At 40.8% G+C, this 18,556-nt stretch overlaps 1 protein-coding gene across 3 annotated transcripts in view; it reads left to right on the top strand.

Annotated features, from left to right (window-relative positions):
- stard9 (StAR-related lipid transfer (START) domain containing 9) overlaps positions 1–18,556 on the top strand; it is a 39,137-nt gene that overhangs the window by 11,999 nt on the left and 8,582 nt on the right. For 2 of the 3 annotated variants that reach the window (XM_067480677.1, XM_067480679.1), the window contains exons 4-22: positions 1,130–1,246; positions 1,466–1,498; positions 1,604–1,665; positions 2,193–2,305; positions 4,783–4,925; positions 5,107–5,174; positions 5,311–5,408; positions 5,611–5,826; positions 6,370–6,467; positions 6,559–6,636; positions 6,869–6,946; positions 7,419–7,598; positions 8,525–8,576; positions 8,988–9,113; positions 10,035–10,117; positions 10,257–10,309; positions 10,759–10,901; positions 11,113–11,593; positions 11,769–18,362. In XM_067480677.1, the coding sequence (XP_067336778.1) occupies positions 1,130–1,246; positions 1,466–1,498; positions 1,604–1,665; positions 2,193–2,305; positions 4,783–4,925; positions 5,107–5,174; positions 5,311–5,408; positions 5,611–5,826; positions 6,370–6,467; positions 6,559–6,636; positions 6,869–6,946; positions 7,419–7,598; positions 8,525–8,576; positions 8,988–9,113; positions 10,035–10,117; positions 10,257–10,309; positions 10,759–10,901; positions 11,113–11,593; positions 11,769–18,362 (8,816 nt within the window). The remainder of the gene's footprint in view (positions 1–1,129; positions 1,247–1,465; positions 1,499–1,603; positions 1,666–2,192; positions 2,306–4,782; positions 4,926–5,106; positions 5,175–5,310; positions 5,409–5,610; positions 5,827–6,369; positions 6,468–6,558; positions 6,637–6,868; positions 6,947–7,418; positions 7,599–8,524; positions 8,577–8,987; positions 9,114–10,034; positions 10,118–10,256; positions 10,310–10,758; positions 10,902–11,112; positions 11,594–11,768; positions 18,363–18,556) is intronic. The other variant, XM_067480678.1, reaches the window with a different exon arrangement.

The following is an 18,556-nucleotide window of genomic DNA, read 5'->3' as shown; positions in this document are numbered from 1 at the left end:
GGACAAGACAGGGGCGGCACTGCTTTTTGTCTTCATGTTTAAGCCTCCATTCAGCCAAGAGACGGGGGCAACACTTGGTGGTCTGGACCCTAGTGGACTACACTACATTACTACACAGATTCACCCATTCCTAAGAGTAATCAGATGACCAGTGATCCATTCAGTATGTCTTCACAAGGCTCAGGCCTTTGACAAGAGCTTTTAACCACATCCAGTCTAAACCTATTCCTACTGTTTTCTAAACATAGAATATATATACAGGCTTAGCTCCCGGCTCTCGCTCACACACATGGGAACAGTGTTGAAGGTACTGCTATGTTTGCTCCTGCAAATCGTGGTAGCTTTGAGAGCATTTCTCCTGTCTCCTCTGTCTACTTACCCAACAGTAAGTGGTCCAAGCCCAAGCCCAGAGAGGCCAGCGAGGGGACCCCTCACTGATCCCAGGGTATGTTGTAATTCCAAGGGGGGATGTCTCAGGTCTGGTCTAGATCAGGTTGCTAAGGCATGCTTTTCCTTTGGACTGAGCTTTTGGGTTGCAATGAGGCCACATTGTACTTCTTAGTAATACACAAAGAAAAAAATAATGATAGAAAAGAGTCTTTTAACATCAACATGTGTGCACATGAATGTGAGAACAGGATCTATAATATGTGCTATTTAGTGGTGAACACCCACATTAGTAACCATGTACAGTGAATCCTGTGAAAAACTGCCAATGTTATCAAGGTACAGTGTGTTTGACTTTGATACCAATCTAAAAATAAATATTAGTAAATTCTATACCTCTGTAATGCAAATTAATCATTCTTTTATGTTCTGTTTGACGCGGTAATTCAAACTTCAGTATTGTTACAATTTTCTCTTTTACTTTTTTCTCGTTGTATCTTTTAAATTTTTGACTTTTCAATTTTTGACTTTTCAGACATGCACCATCTCGGGGTTTAGGAGACTATTTTACTATTTTACACTACGTGCAAAAAATCTTTCATATACACATATTAACAATATTTTGTAACAATAGGGAGGAAAATCCAGGCAACACGCTCTATGCAATTGCTATTATAGACCTCTTTCATTTGGTATTTCTTTATGTATTTTGCTTTAGGTGTGTGTGTTTTAATCTCCTCAGGTGTTTCAGGACTTGGGTGTGTCAGTGTTGTCCGGAGCTTCTGAGGGATACAATGTGTGCCTGTTTGCTTATGGCCAAACAGGATCTGGAAAAACATACACCATGATGGGGACACCGGTAAGGAAAAGGGGAGAGTGGCACTTTCAGACATCAACAGAAAAATCCAGGCACACTGGAGGCATTGTGGCTGTCACTCAAAATATAAACGTCATTAAAAAATAAGCCACTGTAAATATACAGCTTGAATTCATAACCTTGTTCTACATGTCAAAAGTTCAAATATTTTGGGTTTATTCTTAATCTGTGGTTGGCTTTTGTTTTTGTTTTTGGTGTCAGGACTCCGTTGGTTTGACTCCTCGCATCTGTCAGGTGAGAGAGTTGATTTTAATTCTTGCAGGTGGCAACATAATAGAAATCAGCATGCAGATAATTTAGCTTAGTGTGAAGTAAATTGCATTTGTCCTTTTCTCACAGGGTCTTTTTAGGTCTGAAGACACTTTTCCAGCTGGGCAAAATTCAAGCAGAGTTGAGATCAGGTGCTTTGTTATTTTGTGACTCTGTTAGTGTTTTTGTTTCAGTCGATGCAGTTTGGCCTCATCCTGACATTGAATTTCAAATTAGACAGGCACTTACGGGACAATTCCCCTGAAAAGCTGCAGGCAGAACAGTGCAAATTAAAAACTGGATTTTCTTGTCGTTGTTGGGGGAGTTCACCTAAAATGTAAACAGACTTATTTCACACATTGAAATTAATATTATTTAGCCAGAACAGAAAGTATGCTCTGCAAATTACACATAAGCAAATACATAATGTATGTTTGTCGACCATGAAACCATTACTATGGCATCTTTCACATACAACCAAGGTCCATTGTCACATTCTTATCACACTCTTCTCCATTGCTTTTCTGTACTGTCCACTTTTAAGTAGAACTTCAGAAAAGAACGTTTAAACATTTGATGTTTCAAAAATGTTAGGGGAAATGTAGATGCGGAATTTTAATAATACAGCTTCAGCGTTAAAGTGTGCTTGTCTTCAAGGAATACCTGTCTGTCCCCGTAGCTTCCTAGAGATCTATAATGAGCGTGTCAGGGACCTGCTGAGAGCGGGAGAGCAGAAGAAACGAGTTTCACTGAGAGTGAGAGAACATCCTGAGAAAGGTCCCTATGTACAAGGTAAGTCTTTGGGGAAGCTGCAGCTGTACTTTAACTCACAGCCAGGTCATAATTGCTTCAGCTATTTTAGCTGCTTGAATTTAAACTGGTTATGCTGATTCTCACCTTTTAAAGTACAGCAACATTAAATTAATTAATTAGTCATATAGAACTACATCTATACATACAGTACACATATAGCAGACATATAACAAAACCTGTGCAGTAAACGTCGAGCGCTGAGGGCTTGTTCAAAGACATAACCCAATAACACAAATGGAAAAACAAGGAATTCTAATGTAAATTCCGTCATCAAACCTGACCCCACAGATCTAGCTGGAATTACACAAAAACTTGAACTCCAAAATCAACAGATAATTTCCGGGTTTTGTCTTTGTCTTTATTTTGTACTGATGAAATAATTAACTAAAGGTCTAGAGGCTATGCATTCTCATTACCCTAGCAGGGTCATTTCACTAATATTAGAGAATGATAACCAGACTGTTTTCTGGAAAAATGGTCTTTTATACTATTTGGCAGCAATCCTATGAGATGTAAAACAATGACTGTTTGTATAATAAATACTAACACTCACCACTGGCCCTTAGAATTAAGGTATTTGGCTGAAACTCTTGTTAAAAAGAAAATGAGGAGTAATCATCTTTTTCCACGCTGCCATACGCACTCAGACACTGCACGATTTTGCTGAGTGCTTGTGTGTTGTATGACTGCTATAAGTAATTCTGATATGTGATTAGTTACTGGTATAAGCTTTTTACCAGGTCCCTCTATGTTTAAAGCCCCACATCCACTCATTGTCTCTGTCTGGAGAAATCCCAGTTGACCAAAGGAAGTGAAGTCATTTCCTTGTGGTTCCAAGGAGAACACTTTATTACACACAGAGCACATTTAGAGTTTCAAGGTTTTTCTTAACATTTGTCTACCCAGCAATGTTTTAGTGTCACAATTACTATTTTAAAGCAGTAGATTTTTATTACTTGTTTAAAATGAAAACAAGAAACTAAATGACATTGTACAACATTGCAAATCAAATGTGGGCAAGTATCAGTGAACATGCAGTCACAAGAAATTTGCTTTTCTGCAGATATTGTTTATTAAATGTGATCTGATCGTCTCAAAAATTACAAATAAACAAACCCAACAAGCACAGTATTTCTAAACTGATAAAACACAGTCATGTTCTTTCACGTCTGTGTTTTAACACCCATTAAACACACTAAGTGATGGAGGAAAAAGTAATGGCAACGCTAGGCTTCTGAGGCCACTAAGCTTCAACTGGAATCACACGTTAATCTGAAATCTATGTATTAGCAATGAAGCTGTGGTGTAGAACCACCTTTACTTATTAAAAATGCTGCAATAAACATCTTAGGGTTACAGAGTTTGGTACTGTGGTTATTCTATAGAATTGTGCGCTCAGCCAAAATCACTCCAAAGGCACAACACAGAATGCTGTAAAGAAAGAACCCTAGAGTAACAGATAAAGATTTGAAGCACTCACTGGAGCTGGTTCTCTGTTCATGAGCCAACCATATACAAAACATTGGCATGGTATCCATGGCAGGACACCATGGAAGAAGCCATTGCTTCCCAAAAACAACATTGCAGCACACCTGAGGTTTGCCAAAGACCACCTTGATACTCGACAACACTTCTGGGAAAATGTCTTGTGGGTAGATAAAAGGTAGAATTGTCTGGGAAGGACCCACAGCACTATGGTATAAAAAGGAAATTATGAACCAACGTGAAAACATTATTCCATCATTGAAATACGATGCAAGGAGGATTATAGAATGATTATAGAAATTATAGAAAGATAATGTCAGGGTGGCTGTCTGAAAGCGGAAGCTCAAAAGAAGCTGTGTGAAGGGGAGCCTTTCACACCCGCTGACTTAGGAATATGGCTGAGCTGATGCAGTTCTGTAAAGAAGAATGTAAACTTCCTCCTGACACCTGTGCAGTTGTCTTCAAGAAGCACTTGCTCTAGGTTATTGCTGACAAAGGTGATAAAACACAAATGCCATTAGTTTTTGCACCATTTATTTGTGTGGTTATTGGGTATGTTCATGAAAATATCATGACATCTTCTTCTTAACTTTTGTGGATAAATATCCTTAAGTGTGTATGTGTCTGTTTAAATAAATAAAATTGTTTTATTAGTTTATCTTCTGCCAGTTAAACCTTATTCTTTTGGCAGCTCCACGTACCCTTAACCTTTTTAAAATGTAAATCTACAGCTTTCCTACTGTTTGTCATTTCCTTTCTCGTTCTTTTTTTAATTGACCCTGTGAAAATATGTATTGCTTTTCTAGATCAATTAAATAAATTACCTGAACATAATTTCACATGAAGGTTTCCATGAATTATGTCCCATTAGGAATATGAATCAATTGATAAAGACCTGAGTTTGATGTAAAATCACTTCTTTTATTTGTTTGGTTTACTCGGCACCTTGCCTCTCATTTTTCTCTAATCAGACCTGTCACAGCATGTGGTCTCAGACTGCAAGCATGCCATGGATCTTTTGGAGGAGGGCATAGCCAACCGCATCACCGCAGCAACCCACAACCATGATGCCAGCAGCAGATCCCACGCTATCTTCACAATCCAATACACAAAGGTCTTTATCTTATTCCGTCCTTTGATCACTCTAGCCACATCTTGCAAACCTACCCCTTTTTACAATTTTCCAATTATTTCCTCTTGATTTTAACATACAGTTAACACTGGAACCTGTTTTATAAAGAATTTTAGCATTAATAACAGATTGTAGCCTGAACTCTCTAATCTTTTTTCCACAGGCAATCCTCGAAAACAACCTTCCCTCCGAAACTGTCAGCAAGATTAACCTGGTGGACTTGGCTGGAAGGTGAAATCAAACCTGCCCCCTAGTGGAGCTTGACTACTGCCCTAAGATTTTCAAAACCTTTTAATCCACATTACATACATTATGTTATCTACATTATTTATTTATGATGACATAAAGGCCCTGTTGTGTCTGACAGTGAGCGAGCAGATCCCCAATACTGCAGAGACAGACTGACAGAGGGCTCCAACATCAACAAATCGCTGGTGACATTGGGCATTGTCATTTCTGCTCTTGGTAAAAGAAGTTACAGTTGTTAAAAAAATTTAAAAATTCCCTTAAAAGCTTAAGTGGTCATGTATATGAATATAACTTTTTATATAGATTAAAATCTAGCACACACCCCTGCAAATTTCAGTTTTTCCTTCCATATTTCCTTTTCTTATTGCCATTTGCCCATTCAGTTTCTTTTCACCCTTGTCTTTCACTTTCTACACAGCCCAGAACTCCCAGATGTCCAGCAGCTGCCAGAGTATCAACAGTATGGCCTCAGAGGGAGATGGCAGCACAGTGGGTAGTCACAGCAGCTCCCTGTCTGGGGGAGGAGGAGGAGGAGGAGGCAGGAGGCACTGCTTCATCCCCTACAGAGACTCAATCCTAACCTGGCTGCTGAAAGACAGCTTGGGAGGCAACTCCAAAACCATTATGATTGCAAGTAAGTGTAACAATAAATTGCATCTGCTATTATAAGCTTAAACTTAATACGTTTAGAGCTATTAGCACATTATGGTCATAAGAATGAGTATCAAACCCTAAAGATAAACATGGACATTTCAAACTTTCCTCTAAAAATAGTGGATACTTAAAAGGAAGATGTAAAGTCACAAGCCCCAAATGAACTTTTTAAAACAGCCCCCTGCTAATAGTACCTGTAGTGCCACAAAAAGATAATTCAACTTTGATTAAAAAAAAAATAATACATTTATAGATATTGTTATCTGCATATTTGAGAATATGCACTTTCTCTTAAGTAAATCAGAAAAAAAGTAAAGTATTTTTACATTGTATTAATGGGAACCCAAGGGCTAGCTGCCAAATTTGGAATTCAATAAAAAAGTAATGGTTATACTTCATAAATTAGTTTGCAGTAATGTGACCACAGGGGTCCCTTAAGTTTCCCTCATTAAACTAGGATACTTATTTTTCATGATCTGAGTGCTTATTGCCATTTCAGTGTCTGTGCTTGTTTGTGTTGCAGCGGTCTCACCCTCCACTAACAGTTACAATGAGACCCTCAGTACGTTGCGCTACGCTGCTCATGCCAGGAATATTGTCAATAAGCCTCGTGTTAATGAGGTCAGTGGGTGTTTAGAGTCTGATGCCAAAAAGTAATGTTTGTTCTAAAATCTTTTAGCAGGCTAATGTCTGTGCTTTGATTCCTGTGTAGGATGCCAATGTTCGCCTGGTTAGGGAATTGAAGCAGGAGATTGACAGACTGAAGAACATGCTGCTCGGCTTTGAAATGGTATCGGAACCTTTCATCATTAGACCATAGTGGTAAATCCCCTGGGGATACACCCCACTGGGTTTTTCCCCCCGAAAGCTGTCTTTAGGAGTGGTAACACTTTGAAAAAAAGATATTTCCACATTGCAAGTTGCTGTACCAAAGGCTTGATACAGTACGTGGTGACATTTTTAATTCCCTGGGTGGTAAATTCCTTTTTTTGTTTTTTGTTTTTTCCTCTCTTAATTGACAGCAGCGTAATCCCAGTCCATCCCTGAGTGATGACAAGGATGGAAATCTTTCAGACATCGTACTACAGAATGAGCTAAAGGTAAAACAAGGTCGACAGTAATAGTTACTACTGCGTGAAAGATGCAGCCATTCTTGATGCATCAAGCCAGTGTGCTTTCATTGACAGCTAAATTTTATCCAAAAGGTATGATATATTTTTCTGAAAAGAAATTTAAGACCCAATGTAACAGACTGCAGCAACCTTTGACATTCACAATAATATGTCGGCCAAATGCTGTTACCTCCAGGGACATTGCACACATACTGTGTAGTTAGACATGGTCAAACTTTGAAGTTAATCTTTTATGTATGTGGTTAAGTAGTATAAAAATAACACACTATCATTATTATCAATAGTAGAAGTAGTAGCAACAACTTTTAGTGCCACCATCAACTTCATGAAAACAGATTTTCACCAATCTGTTTATCCACTTCCCTGGGTTTTAGTTTCTATTTCCTTTTCTGAACCAGCTGACCCCCATTCATTGTCTTCATGCGTGTCTCCTCCTCAGGTGGAGCAGCTGACAAAGGACTGGACGGAGAGCTGGAAAGACAAGAAAGAGCTGCTGGAGCAGTACAGTGTGGACATCAACAGAGACCAGTCTGGCTTCCTTATCAACTCCCTCCAACCACACCTGGTTGCCCTTGATAGAGATGTCCTCAGCACTGAGGTCGTCTTCTATCACCTCGAGGTACTGTATGATGTGCAATAGGTAGTTATTTTTGTGTCCATTTGTAACCACAATTAGTGTTTGTTCATTATTTACCAGCCGTATTTAAGGAAGAATTTTCTTCTGAGTAGTCTTTTTTTGTAAATTTTTTTGGTGCTATTTTTTTGATTTAATGTAAATATTTGTGTCGGTAAGAAAGTAGGTAAATGTGCTGGTGTTTCTCTTAATATTTGTGGTATTGGTCATGTTGGATTTGGATTTTATGATGCAAACTCCACCGAAACGAAATTTCTTGCATTTGATCCACTTTTCCCTACTCTCGCGTTACTATTTTTGTCAGCTGTCTTAACTAAAACCATCTTTTTTTTTCACTAGATTCTTCCCCTCTTCCTTCTTGTACTACTTTTCTCTGTTCTGCTAGAAAAACCCTTGAGAAAAGGTGCGTTTCTACTGTCTTTTCCTTTCTGTCTACCCTCCAACTGTCCTGTCGATCTCCCATCTTGCTGTGTGAATGTCTTCCACAATGCATGAAGTACAGTTGAATAAGAGGCTCTTAGTTCTTAGGCTAGGACTCAGGGGAGCTTAAGCTGTCCTGATTCTGACAATGACAAGCATACCCTTAGGCCTGACAATTACAGTTTTCTTTCATGTGAAGAGCTGAGGTCCCTGGGAGCATGTGGTCCTGACACAATATAAGAAAGCCTTTAATCCCATTAGATAAGTTGTCAGAGTAAACAATTCTAATTTTTTATTTGTGAAGTCAGTGGAAAGTTAGAAATGAAAGGACAGTTATTCAGTGTGCAACATACATGTCCTTATATGTACTGCAATTTTTGTGGTGTGCATAGCCAGTTAACGACCAGTACGTACATGCTTTTTGTTATTATTAACATTATTTTTTTAAATAAAGGGGTTAAAGTTTTACATCATGCTTTTTGTTCTTGTAGGAAGGAGTCACTCACGTTGGACCTCGGGATCAGTGTGAAGAGCCACAAATAGGTAATGATTATTCACTTGGTATCTGTGCTTCCTCATCCAACTGCATATATGGCTTTAGAACTTTACGATTTTTCTTCTGATTCTGTACTTTACTACAAAAGAAATCCTTAAAACCTCTGACAGTATAAGGATGTGTTATTGCAGTGTAGACATACCACAGTCTGACAGCTTCAGACTATACCTACAGCATAATCAAGCAAGCAGTTCATATGGCTAGGTTATCACACGCAAGACGGTACACTGTCACTTTTAAATGAGAATCCATAATAAAATACTACATGTCCTTTTCTGGGCTTTTAACCTTCAATAATTGCAGCTTTGAGCATGAAATATATTCAGCAGTACAGCAGCTGCATCAGAACAGCTTTCCAAAGCAGAGTGTTAAATAGTGTGCTTGCTTTTTGCTTCTAGTCCTGCAGGGCAATGCCAGCTGTGACATTGAAAACCGTGGAGGTGTGGTAACACTCAGACCGGTGCCAGGCTGCGTCTGCCTGCTCAATAACAGAGAGGTCACTGAGCCTTGCAGGCTGGCTCAAGGTCAGCTCATGTCCTTAACAAAATTTGTTTGTTCTCACTGTCCTGTTTTCACTGCATTGTCTCCCCTATATGTTACACAAATCTGGTGAACTGTGCATGTAAATGTAGAATTAAGAAGACTGAGAAGAGTGTGGACACTATTTACAAGTGTGACAACAAAATTAAGAAATGTGTGTCTTGCTGGTGTGTTTTTAATAGTTTTTGGACAACAAGGGCATCCTAAGTCATCAACAAATGATTGGACGATACGATTAATTTAGAAAATGACCATAATTATTCTTTTAATAGTATGTAAGTAAGTTTTTTTTCTTTTTGGTAGTTCCTTGGTTGTACGGAGACTTCTCCTGTATAAATCGCTGTATGTAGACTTCAACACACATACGTTGATGCACGTGTTCTTGTATTATTAAGCCAGTGGTGGGTTTATCCCCACTCTCCAGGACTCCATGGTGACTCTCTGTATGTTGCCTTTTCTGTAGCAATAGACAGATACCGTATGCATTATACAAGTCGTTATTTAAAAAAAAGCTCTAAAAATTAGAACAGTCTGACTATTAGAACGTTACATAGGAAAAACATTTGATTTTTGCAGATGTCTAGCAAATGCTCCTAGAATCCTAGACAACGTTCGGTCCTTAAGAAAATCAGACGATTAAGAGTTGATGATTGTAGCTTCATGCTAGATACCACATGTGGGCTAATGTCCAATTATTTATGCATATGCACTTAAAGATGCACACATACATTTGGAAATGTATATGCTGTTGCTTGATGTACAGTTCAATATTCATGCATTGACTATCAAAGATGCACAGAGTTGTTTAAAGGATTAAAAACACCTGTGCACACCTGTGTCTTCATTGTACATACAAACAGTGTTACATGATAAGTTTGTGATGAAGGATGTGTCTATGTCTCAAGGGACCGTGATCACTTTGGGAGGAGTGCATAAATTCCGCTTCAACCATCCGGCAGAAGCAGCTGTCCTCCGGGAACGCAGACGGGTAGGTGCTTAGCTGAGAATTATTAAAATGCTTATTGTTGCTTATCATTTTTGTCATGTGTCAACAGAATACTGATGGTGCAGATGTTTTCTTTTCTGTCTGTAAATGTCAAAACTGATCTTTTCTTAACTGTTCTCAGGCCAGTGAAGGTGGCACCTACATCGACCTTTGCCCTTCAACTTTGGACCAAAGGTAAAACGGCCTCCAATAAGACACAATATTCTTTTTTCAGGACAAGGCTCATCACCCTGTCTATATTTGTGTGTACTTTACAGAGGTTATACAAACTTAAAGCATACTGTACATATTTGATAAGAAGTACAAGTGTTGTACCAGTGTTGGTGCTGTGAAAAAGGGGGCTGGGGCTTTTTGTATGTATCCTACTAGTTGGGAAGATTACATGTGTTTTAATGCAATTGTGAGTCCCCACCCTTGTGAACAAACCTAGTTACAGTAGCTGTTTTCAGGACGGGCTTAGGCGTTGCTTAGTTACTGCTGAGATGCTGAACTGAAAACCGACAACAGTGGATTTCATTTTAAACCTGCCACATGGTTACTGAATTATATCAAACTGTGCTTAGCCAAGGTAAAATGATTGCTTTACTTTTTTCTCATTGTCTTATTTTCTGTCTCTCCCCCAGTGTGGAGGATACTGTAAAGCAGCGTGTGGAGGAGCAGCAGCGCTATGTGGAGGGTTTGCGACAGGAGATCAAGGCTGCACAGAGACAGGCTGAGAGAGAAGTGGAGAGGGAGCAAGCTCACCTTCGACAACAGTACACCGAAAGTAAGAACTTTCCACTCACTCGTGTACAAAAGTGTTAAAGCTGCCTATGCAGTCATGCACTGAATTTATAGCACCAGGAAAAGGATCTGGTTAGAGATCCCGAACTAGACTTTTTGAAATATCTTAAAAAAACTAAAATAGTATTGCTTTTATAAATTGATGTAGATTTCGACCTACTCATAATTCCCTTCTTTGAATCTTTACCCAACAGTCCAGCAGTGGATATTGCAGGAGAAACAGCACCTGACAACTGTAGAGAAGAGAGTCACTCGAGAGTCTGGAGTTCAAACAGACATTAATCCTGAGTCCATCCTAGAGCAACGAACATGTCAAGTGTCTGATGATCAGAAGGGTCTGAAAGTGGCAAGCTCATTCCAGTTGGTAAGAGCCAGGAAGAAGCTGGTGCAGGAGGAGCTTTTAAAATATCACGCCCTTTGCCGTGCTGAGAGCCGCATTCGTCGGAAAAGGCTGCGCTACCAGCTGGAGACTATTGGCCGCAAGCAGCACCTGTTGGAAGCTAAAAGGGAGTTACAGCGGCTAGAAAAGGAGCTGCCTACAGGACCAGACAGTCCTGACTATCCTGAGATGGGCTCCTCTTCAGAGCAACGAGGACAACAGTTTGTTTCTCGTAGACACTCCTTCTCAGCAGATCTTCTGTCTCGTCTTTACCCACAGCATACCCCTATCTTCAGGTGAGCTCATAGAGTAAACCATAAAAACCATAGAGGTAGTTGCATGGAAGGTAGAAAACAGAGACAAGTCCAAATAGTCTCCAGCTAATTTGTGTTTTTTTTTTTGTTTGTTTTTTTTGTCTCCCAATATGTATCTGTTTCAATTGTTCTTCAATTTTATTTTTTTTCTCAACAGACACTTCCTGAAGAGAAACCGATCCACAGAGCTGACTTCAAATTTCTCCAACACGTCTGAGTCATTAAACAGCAGAAAGTGGGTTTCAGATGAGTGTCTTCCTCGTGAAAGGATTCCGAGTTGTTCTGGGCCTATTTCACTCCTAAATCAGTCCTGCCCGAGTAAAGTAAGTTCCTCTGAAAATATCAGACAAGCATCCATAGAGGAGCCACAAGCTCAGCCCTGTCGCGAACGACCTGAAAGAAAGCCTCTGCTTCCAAACCGAGATCTGTCTTTAAAAAGACAGATATCAGACAAATTCAATCAGAAATCCAGGGTTGCTCTGAAGTCACTACTTGAAACCACTATGCAGCCCGTCACTAAAGAAAATATAGAAGCATCCACAACAGACAACACCACTTCTCAGGCTGCTTCTAGTATAAATTTGTCTACTCAATGTTCTGCAGATAAGACCGGACTACAAACAATGAGAAAAACCTTTTCTCGTTCTGCAGGGCCCAAGTTAAAAGCAGCTCTTCATAAAGTGTTTAGAAAACCACCCTCTGCTGCAAATGGATGCCGAGACCCCAAATCTCTAGGTGGGATAGCAAGCGCGTTTCAGTGGGGGCACAAAAGAGACAGAAGCCTAAAAGACACCAGTATTAGCCAAAGAAAGTGTGCCATTAAATCGACCACCTCATGTGAGGAACTTGACCAAAGGACTCAGTTTAACACTAGACAAAGACAGTTGAATAGCACTAAGGGTCTGTTGAAGAAGACGAGCACACGGGTTGAGAAGGAGGGACTGATCGGATGGGATGAAGACCAAGAAGAGAGGGATGAAGGGACATCAGACTGTGAGAGCCTTTTCTCTCTTGATTCTCTATCCTCTGCTTATGCAACAGCTCTCGCAGAGCAGCTGAAACACGAGGAAGCAGCTCAGAGTGAAACAGAAAGCGATGACAGTGAGATGTCAAAAGACTCCTTGGCTGTGGAGAGCAGTGGTGAAGGTTCTGCTGTAGAAAGGTTTAGCCAAATAGTGTTGCCAACTTACTCAATGGTGAAACAATCTTCTCGTTTAACCATGGGACAGAATAGGACAACAGACAACAATTTAGACTGGGGCATCTTTCAGGAACATCAGGTAACCCCAGCAGAGGCGTACTGGGGGAAGCAGGCTTTTCCAAAATCAAGATATAAAATGGAAACTGGTGCAACAAGGAATCCTATGTGTGATGGAGGGACTGTTCACAAATTGATTGAGGACTTTGGGAACATGCAGACCACTTCAGCGAGCAGCCCATGCTCCCTTAGCAGCAGCAGTGTGATGGAGCCAGAAAACGTGTTGGTGCTTACAGATGCCTGGTCCTCCACGGATGCAGCAGACAGTCCCAGGATTTGCATGGATTCCTTACCTTTCCAAGGAAAAACTATGTTGGAAGGCGTGATCAGCACCAACAGCAACAGCAGGAGTACCAGTCCGAGTAGTAGAAGCTTGTCAGACTCTCAGAGCAGACTCAGATGCTATAGCTTATTGTCAACCAGCAATGAGGGTGCAAATATAACCGTGCAGGAAAAACACCTTGAGTCCCACATAACACCAGAAGATGCCATAATACCAGGGAAGGATGTAGAGCAATTAGGGCAACATGTAGAAAATGTGAAAAACACTGTTACAGATAGTCTAGACTACAGCAGCAAAAGAAGTCCAGCAACTTTACCCAGTACAGATAAGATTAAACCTGTGTCACCTACTGAAGGGGCCCATACCACACAAGGAACAAATTTGCTTGAGGTGTTTACAGATGCACCTGGTATTGTAGCTGGTGATAGCACTACATCCTCTAACACTGAAATGTCCTCAGGCTGTCAGTCAGATCAAGTATTGCAGGAGAGATCAGATACTGAGAGTGCCTTCACACTGTCTACTGAAGATGCTGTCCTATGTAATCTAAATGGTGCAACAGAAATGCTTAAAGATGTTCAGCAGTGTCATTGTGGAAATACCAAAGATGTATCACTCACAAGAAATGAAATCACTGTGCAGTGCCCTGCACTACAGCAAGAGCTCATAAAATCTGCCTGTAAAAATTCTAGGAAGAGAAACAAAGACCAAGATGCTTTCATGGGCAACCTGAAAATTCCCAAAAGGAGCAACAACAGAGAGTTGGTAACTTTTTGCTCAACAATAGCAGGCAGTCAGGAAGATATCTGGCTTTATGACGGTAACAACACCAGGGACTCTAAAGGGGAGCAGTCTGCTTTGGACACTGTCAGCCATGGACTTGATACTGCTTGTGCCAATGGCAGCATGAGAGAAGAGACTGGGGCCTCAGTGGCATTACCAGTTTCTAATCCCCTAAATGGGACACTTGGTTGGGTCTTTAAGGCCGCTGAATGTGGTGACAAACGTCTTCATAGTGGTACCTCTGTGGGAAGTGGAAAAATTGTTGAAAATGGAAATGTAACAAGAAATGAAGCTGCAACTATTGGGAGAGAATCCCAAATTGAAAATTACAGGAAAGCTGCAGAACATCCGAAACACATATGCAAGTCAGATGCCATTTGTAGTGCCATTGACCTTCGAATCTCACAAGTGGTGAAAGAACACATGAATCTGTCATTGATTGGCAATGATGGGGATAGGAATACCATCTGGCAAAGCCTGAATGACTTAGCATCATCTACAATCCATTTTGGCTGTAACAATGATGAATATACATGTACAGAAAAACTGCACAGAGATGAGAGAAAAGGGACAGACCTCAGTGAACATGCTAAAGTGGAAATTGTGAGAAGTGAACCCACAATTGATAGAGAGCCACTGACATCAGACATGCCAGTTGAATTAGAAACTAGTCCTGAGAGCAATAGGCTCAAATCTACTGAAGAAACAAAGAATTTTGATAATAATTGTCTTTTCCGAAGCTTCTCTGACAAAAACATTAACCTAACTCAGACCCATGGAGGGTCGACGGGTTGTCAAGGAAGCACTGTGAAGAAAGATGCTCTATCTCAAGGAATCAGTAATGTTGCAATTTTGCAAAAAGCAACTTTTCAACAAAATGCTACCGTCAATATTTGCTCAGAAAAAGTTGACAACAACAAGTGTTCTGATGTCCCTGCTATAGACAACCCACAACCTCTTCAAATATCCATTCAAACCCCTTCTACCATGGCTAATACAAAATTGAATTGTGGATGTAACCACTTAAATGTTGTCCATATGGAAGGATCCGGTGTTGAAGACAAAGAGAGCCATTCATTCCAACAAACCTCATCCAGGATGATTGAACATTTCCAAAATACAGCTGACATATCTGGAGAAATTACATGTATATCTGACCATATGACATCGACTGATAATCCTTCTATAAGAGGGTTTGCTAATACTCCTGGCCATGATGAAAACGTTGAAAAAGACACTGCAACAGGCGATAAATCCTCAATCATAGCACAGGAAGAGTTCCTATGTCCACAAACTAATCCAGATAACATGGCATGTGTGGTAAATATGAATTATAACAGCAAATGCCACAATCTACCAAAATCACAGAACAATTTACATACAGATACTCAAACTGACAGCAAAGGAAATTGTGTAATAAAAAATGACAAGGAGACCCTGGCCCACCCCTCTGAAGCACAATTTTGGAAGGTCTTTACAGACTCAGAATGTGATGCATGCATTACTGGTTTGATGCAGCCACAACACAAAACATCAAGAAGAAATACAACAGACGATGATCTAAATAAATCTAGAGATAAACAAGGCAACTTTGCACATGTGCTGAAAAAGAGTAAGTCTAAGAGGCTCAGGAGGTCCAACATACAGACTCAGCCCCCTTATTTGTCTCAGTCCTCTCATAAAACATCAGATGAGGATGAGGAGGATGAGAAAAGCTCAAGAGTGCAATACAACAGGCTCTCTTCTAAATGTGTAAAGCTTGGAACTCAGAGTACTGACAAGCAAGATGTGAGACAGGCCAGAAGTAAGGATGCAGAAAATTCTACTTCATTGTCAGTGAGCAAAGTTAAAATGAAGAGTCTTTCCACTGGAGCTCAAGAGGTAAAATGTAGTAGCGAGCGCACCCAAAAAACACACCATCTTTCCCCTCCGCTAATGTCACAAAAGACAAATGTGGAAAAAAGCATCTTGTATGCGAGGAAAATTCCACTCCAACATACACCACAATCTCAGGAATGCCCTATGCATTTTGCCTCCAGTGACATCAACCCATTTATTCACCAGTGGCAAGACAACGACTCAAACCAACATTGTTATAAAAACCCAGCATTTGGGAGTGCTGCTGACCTGTCCTGCAAATCCCCACTTTTAAACGGCACTGAAAAAAGTATAACAAGATGCTGCAGCGTTGACAACGGTTTGAATGGGCAGACCTCGCCTTTCAATTCCCATCTGAGCACTTACGCTACAAACAAGGGGCTCTCTAGTACGCTAAGCAGTGTGGAGGACAAAAAGGAACAAGCAAATAAGTCGTCTCCGCTTACACCTGGTCAGCAGGCATGCATGGATGTTCACAATCGCTTAGCCTGTCTGACATTAAACAACAGATCTTCAAGTAATGATGTTCCTGCTGGTTTTTGTAACAACTCCAGTCATGTGGATGAAATCATGTTCGTTTACTCTTTTGAGCAGGAGTCCCAAAAGAGCAAAACACAAGCACACAGCGGGAGGACATGTGAACACAGCACTCAAACTGAGCAAGGGCTTCCGATGTTAAGCACTAACAACTGTCAGCTGAGGAAGGATCGTCACAAAAGGAGTAACACTGATATACCTGTAAGACAGAAAACTAAGGTGGACATTAGGGAATCAGCGGCATGGGCCAGCTTGGAAAGCATGTCGGCTCACCTCTCCAAGCTGATCAACAGCACCTCAGACCTGCTGGGAGATGTCCAAGGAATGAGGACAAGTGAAGTCTGCAGGTCCAGTCTGAGGAGGAGTGTCAACTTGTCAAATCTCACCATCTCTTGTAGTGAGGCTACTGACTGCACCAAGAGAGACTGCTCAACTCAAACAGCAATAACTGTTGGAATTCAGACAGAAAAGCTAGCGGAGAAGGAAGTTGCTCTTTGTCAGACGCCCAGTAAAAAGTCAGAATCTCATGAAGTCAATGTGATAGTAAAGGTAATTGGTTCTGAGGGTGTCAGTGTGTCTAAAGACAAGGATGTGCACTGTGTGGTGACAACACAAGTAAACAAAGATGAAAAGATGCAGAGCATGCCTGACTTGAGGCTTAACACCTTTTCTGCCTCACAACCAGTGTGTGTCCCTTTGAAAACACGTTCCGTGAAGACTGCAGCTGAATGTCAAAGACGTGTCAGATCGGCTCCTTCTAGAGGCTCAACGCAAAGCATGCCTGATGCACTGCGGCACAAATGTGTTACAGCCTCTGAAAGCACTCGCAGATCAATAAAGAATTGCTACAGAGCAAGTCCTGGCCCTGCTGTAGAAAACAGTTCATCATATGGTTCGAAAAAGCAAACTACGTACACAGACCGTGCATCATCTCCTATACTCACCGTGGGAGCGAAAATAGGTTTAAAACAACAATCGACACTGCGTCCTTCAAAGTTCAAGCAGGGAAAAAGAAGCCATGCTACTGAGGAGGACAGCTTCACTTTGCTATCTAACAAACATTCAATGTGCGCTTCTGTTTCAGATGATGATCCTAGACCAGGCTGTGATGTTTCCTCTAGTAAATTAGAATCTGTATCACTCGAGGTGGTGAGTGAAATAAGTGATTCATGCTCTAACAAATCGGATAAATGCTCAACAAGCCTTAATTCATCACTGGATAGATACACCGGTGGTGAAAGGATAAATGCTATCTTTAAAGTTAACGACAGCCATCAGCCCAGTTCAGAATGGCAGATGACTTCTCCACAAACAAGCACCTCTTCTGCTACAAAAGGTTTAGCTTTGCACAACTACATATCTCCCATAAGGTCACCGGAAGTGTACAAACAGCAGGGAAAAGCTGGAAACAGAAACCCATTAGTCTTCAAAAGACCTGTTGCTGATTCTGAGGAAGATTTTATGGATTCCTATGACCCATCCCCATATAGTAACTCCACAGTTCAGCTTCAAAATGATGACACTGTATCCCTAGTTCCCAGTGAGTGCAATACAGAAGTCCTTGTGAACATTCAACCTCTAACCAGCATTTCCCAATGTCAAGACCACCAGATGGCCCCAGAAGGTTTGCCATTGCACAATAAGTTCAACAACTGGTCAGGCATCAGCCATCAACAATCAGAACCTTCTAACAAACTGGCCCCATTTCTTACTGACAACCATGACAAATGCAGAAACTGGGCTGAATGGGGTGAGATGGAAAGCTACGGTTCAAATGCGCAGAACGACAGAAGAGTGAGAGAGATAGAGCGGCTGCGAAAGGAGAGAGAGCAGGTGATGGCATCGGTCCACCTCAGCATGAACCCGACACCGCTGACTGTGGAGCTGACGGAGGCCAAGCTACATTATGGGCTGGGAGAGACAGATACACTGTTAAAGATGCTTTCTCCAGGTTCCAGGGAAGAACTGGAGCCACAAACCTCTTCTACTACCAAAAAGCAGCTGTATGATCGGTAAGGATGCAATACTGTATGACCTAAATAACTTTCTGTTTTATTGTCGTAAAATTAGCTCAAACCATTGGTGTGTCAATACCAAACATAAATTATACAACATAAATTACCAGCATTTGCATTGTCAGCGCATAAGGAATAATATGTATATCTCTGTATACTGTATATTTCTTTGGTATAACAACTGAAAGGTC

The sequence above is a fragment of the Channa argus genome, chromosome 16 (assembly GCF_033026475.1).
Source record: "Channa argus isolate prfri chromosome 16, Channa argus male v1.0, whole genome shotgun sequence".
Taxonomy (NCBI): Eukaryota; Metazoa; Chordata; class Actinopteri; order Anabantiformes; family Channidae; genus Channa; species Channa argus.
The sequence above is the reverse complement of the archived record's forward strand: the minus strand, read 5'-3'. Positions and strand labels throughout refer to the sequence as shown.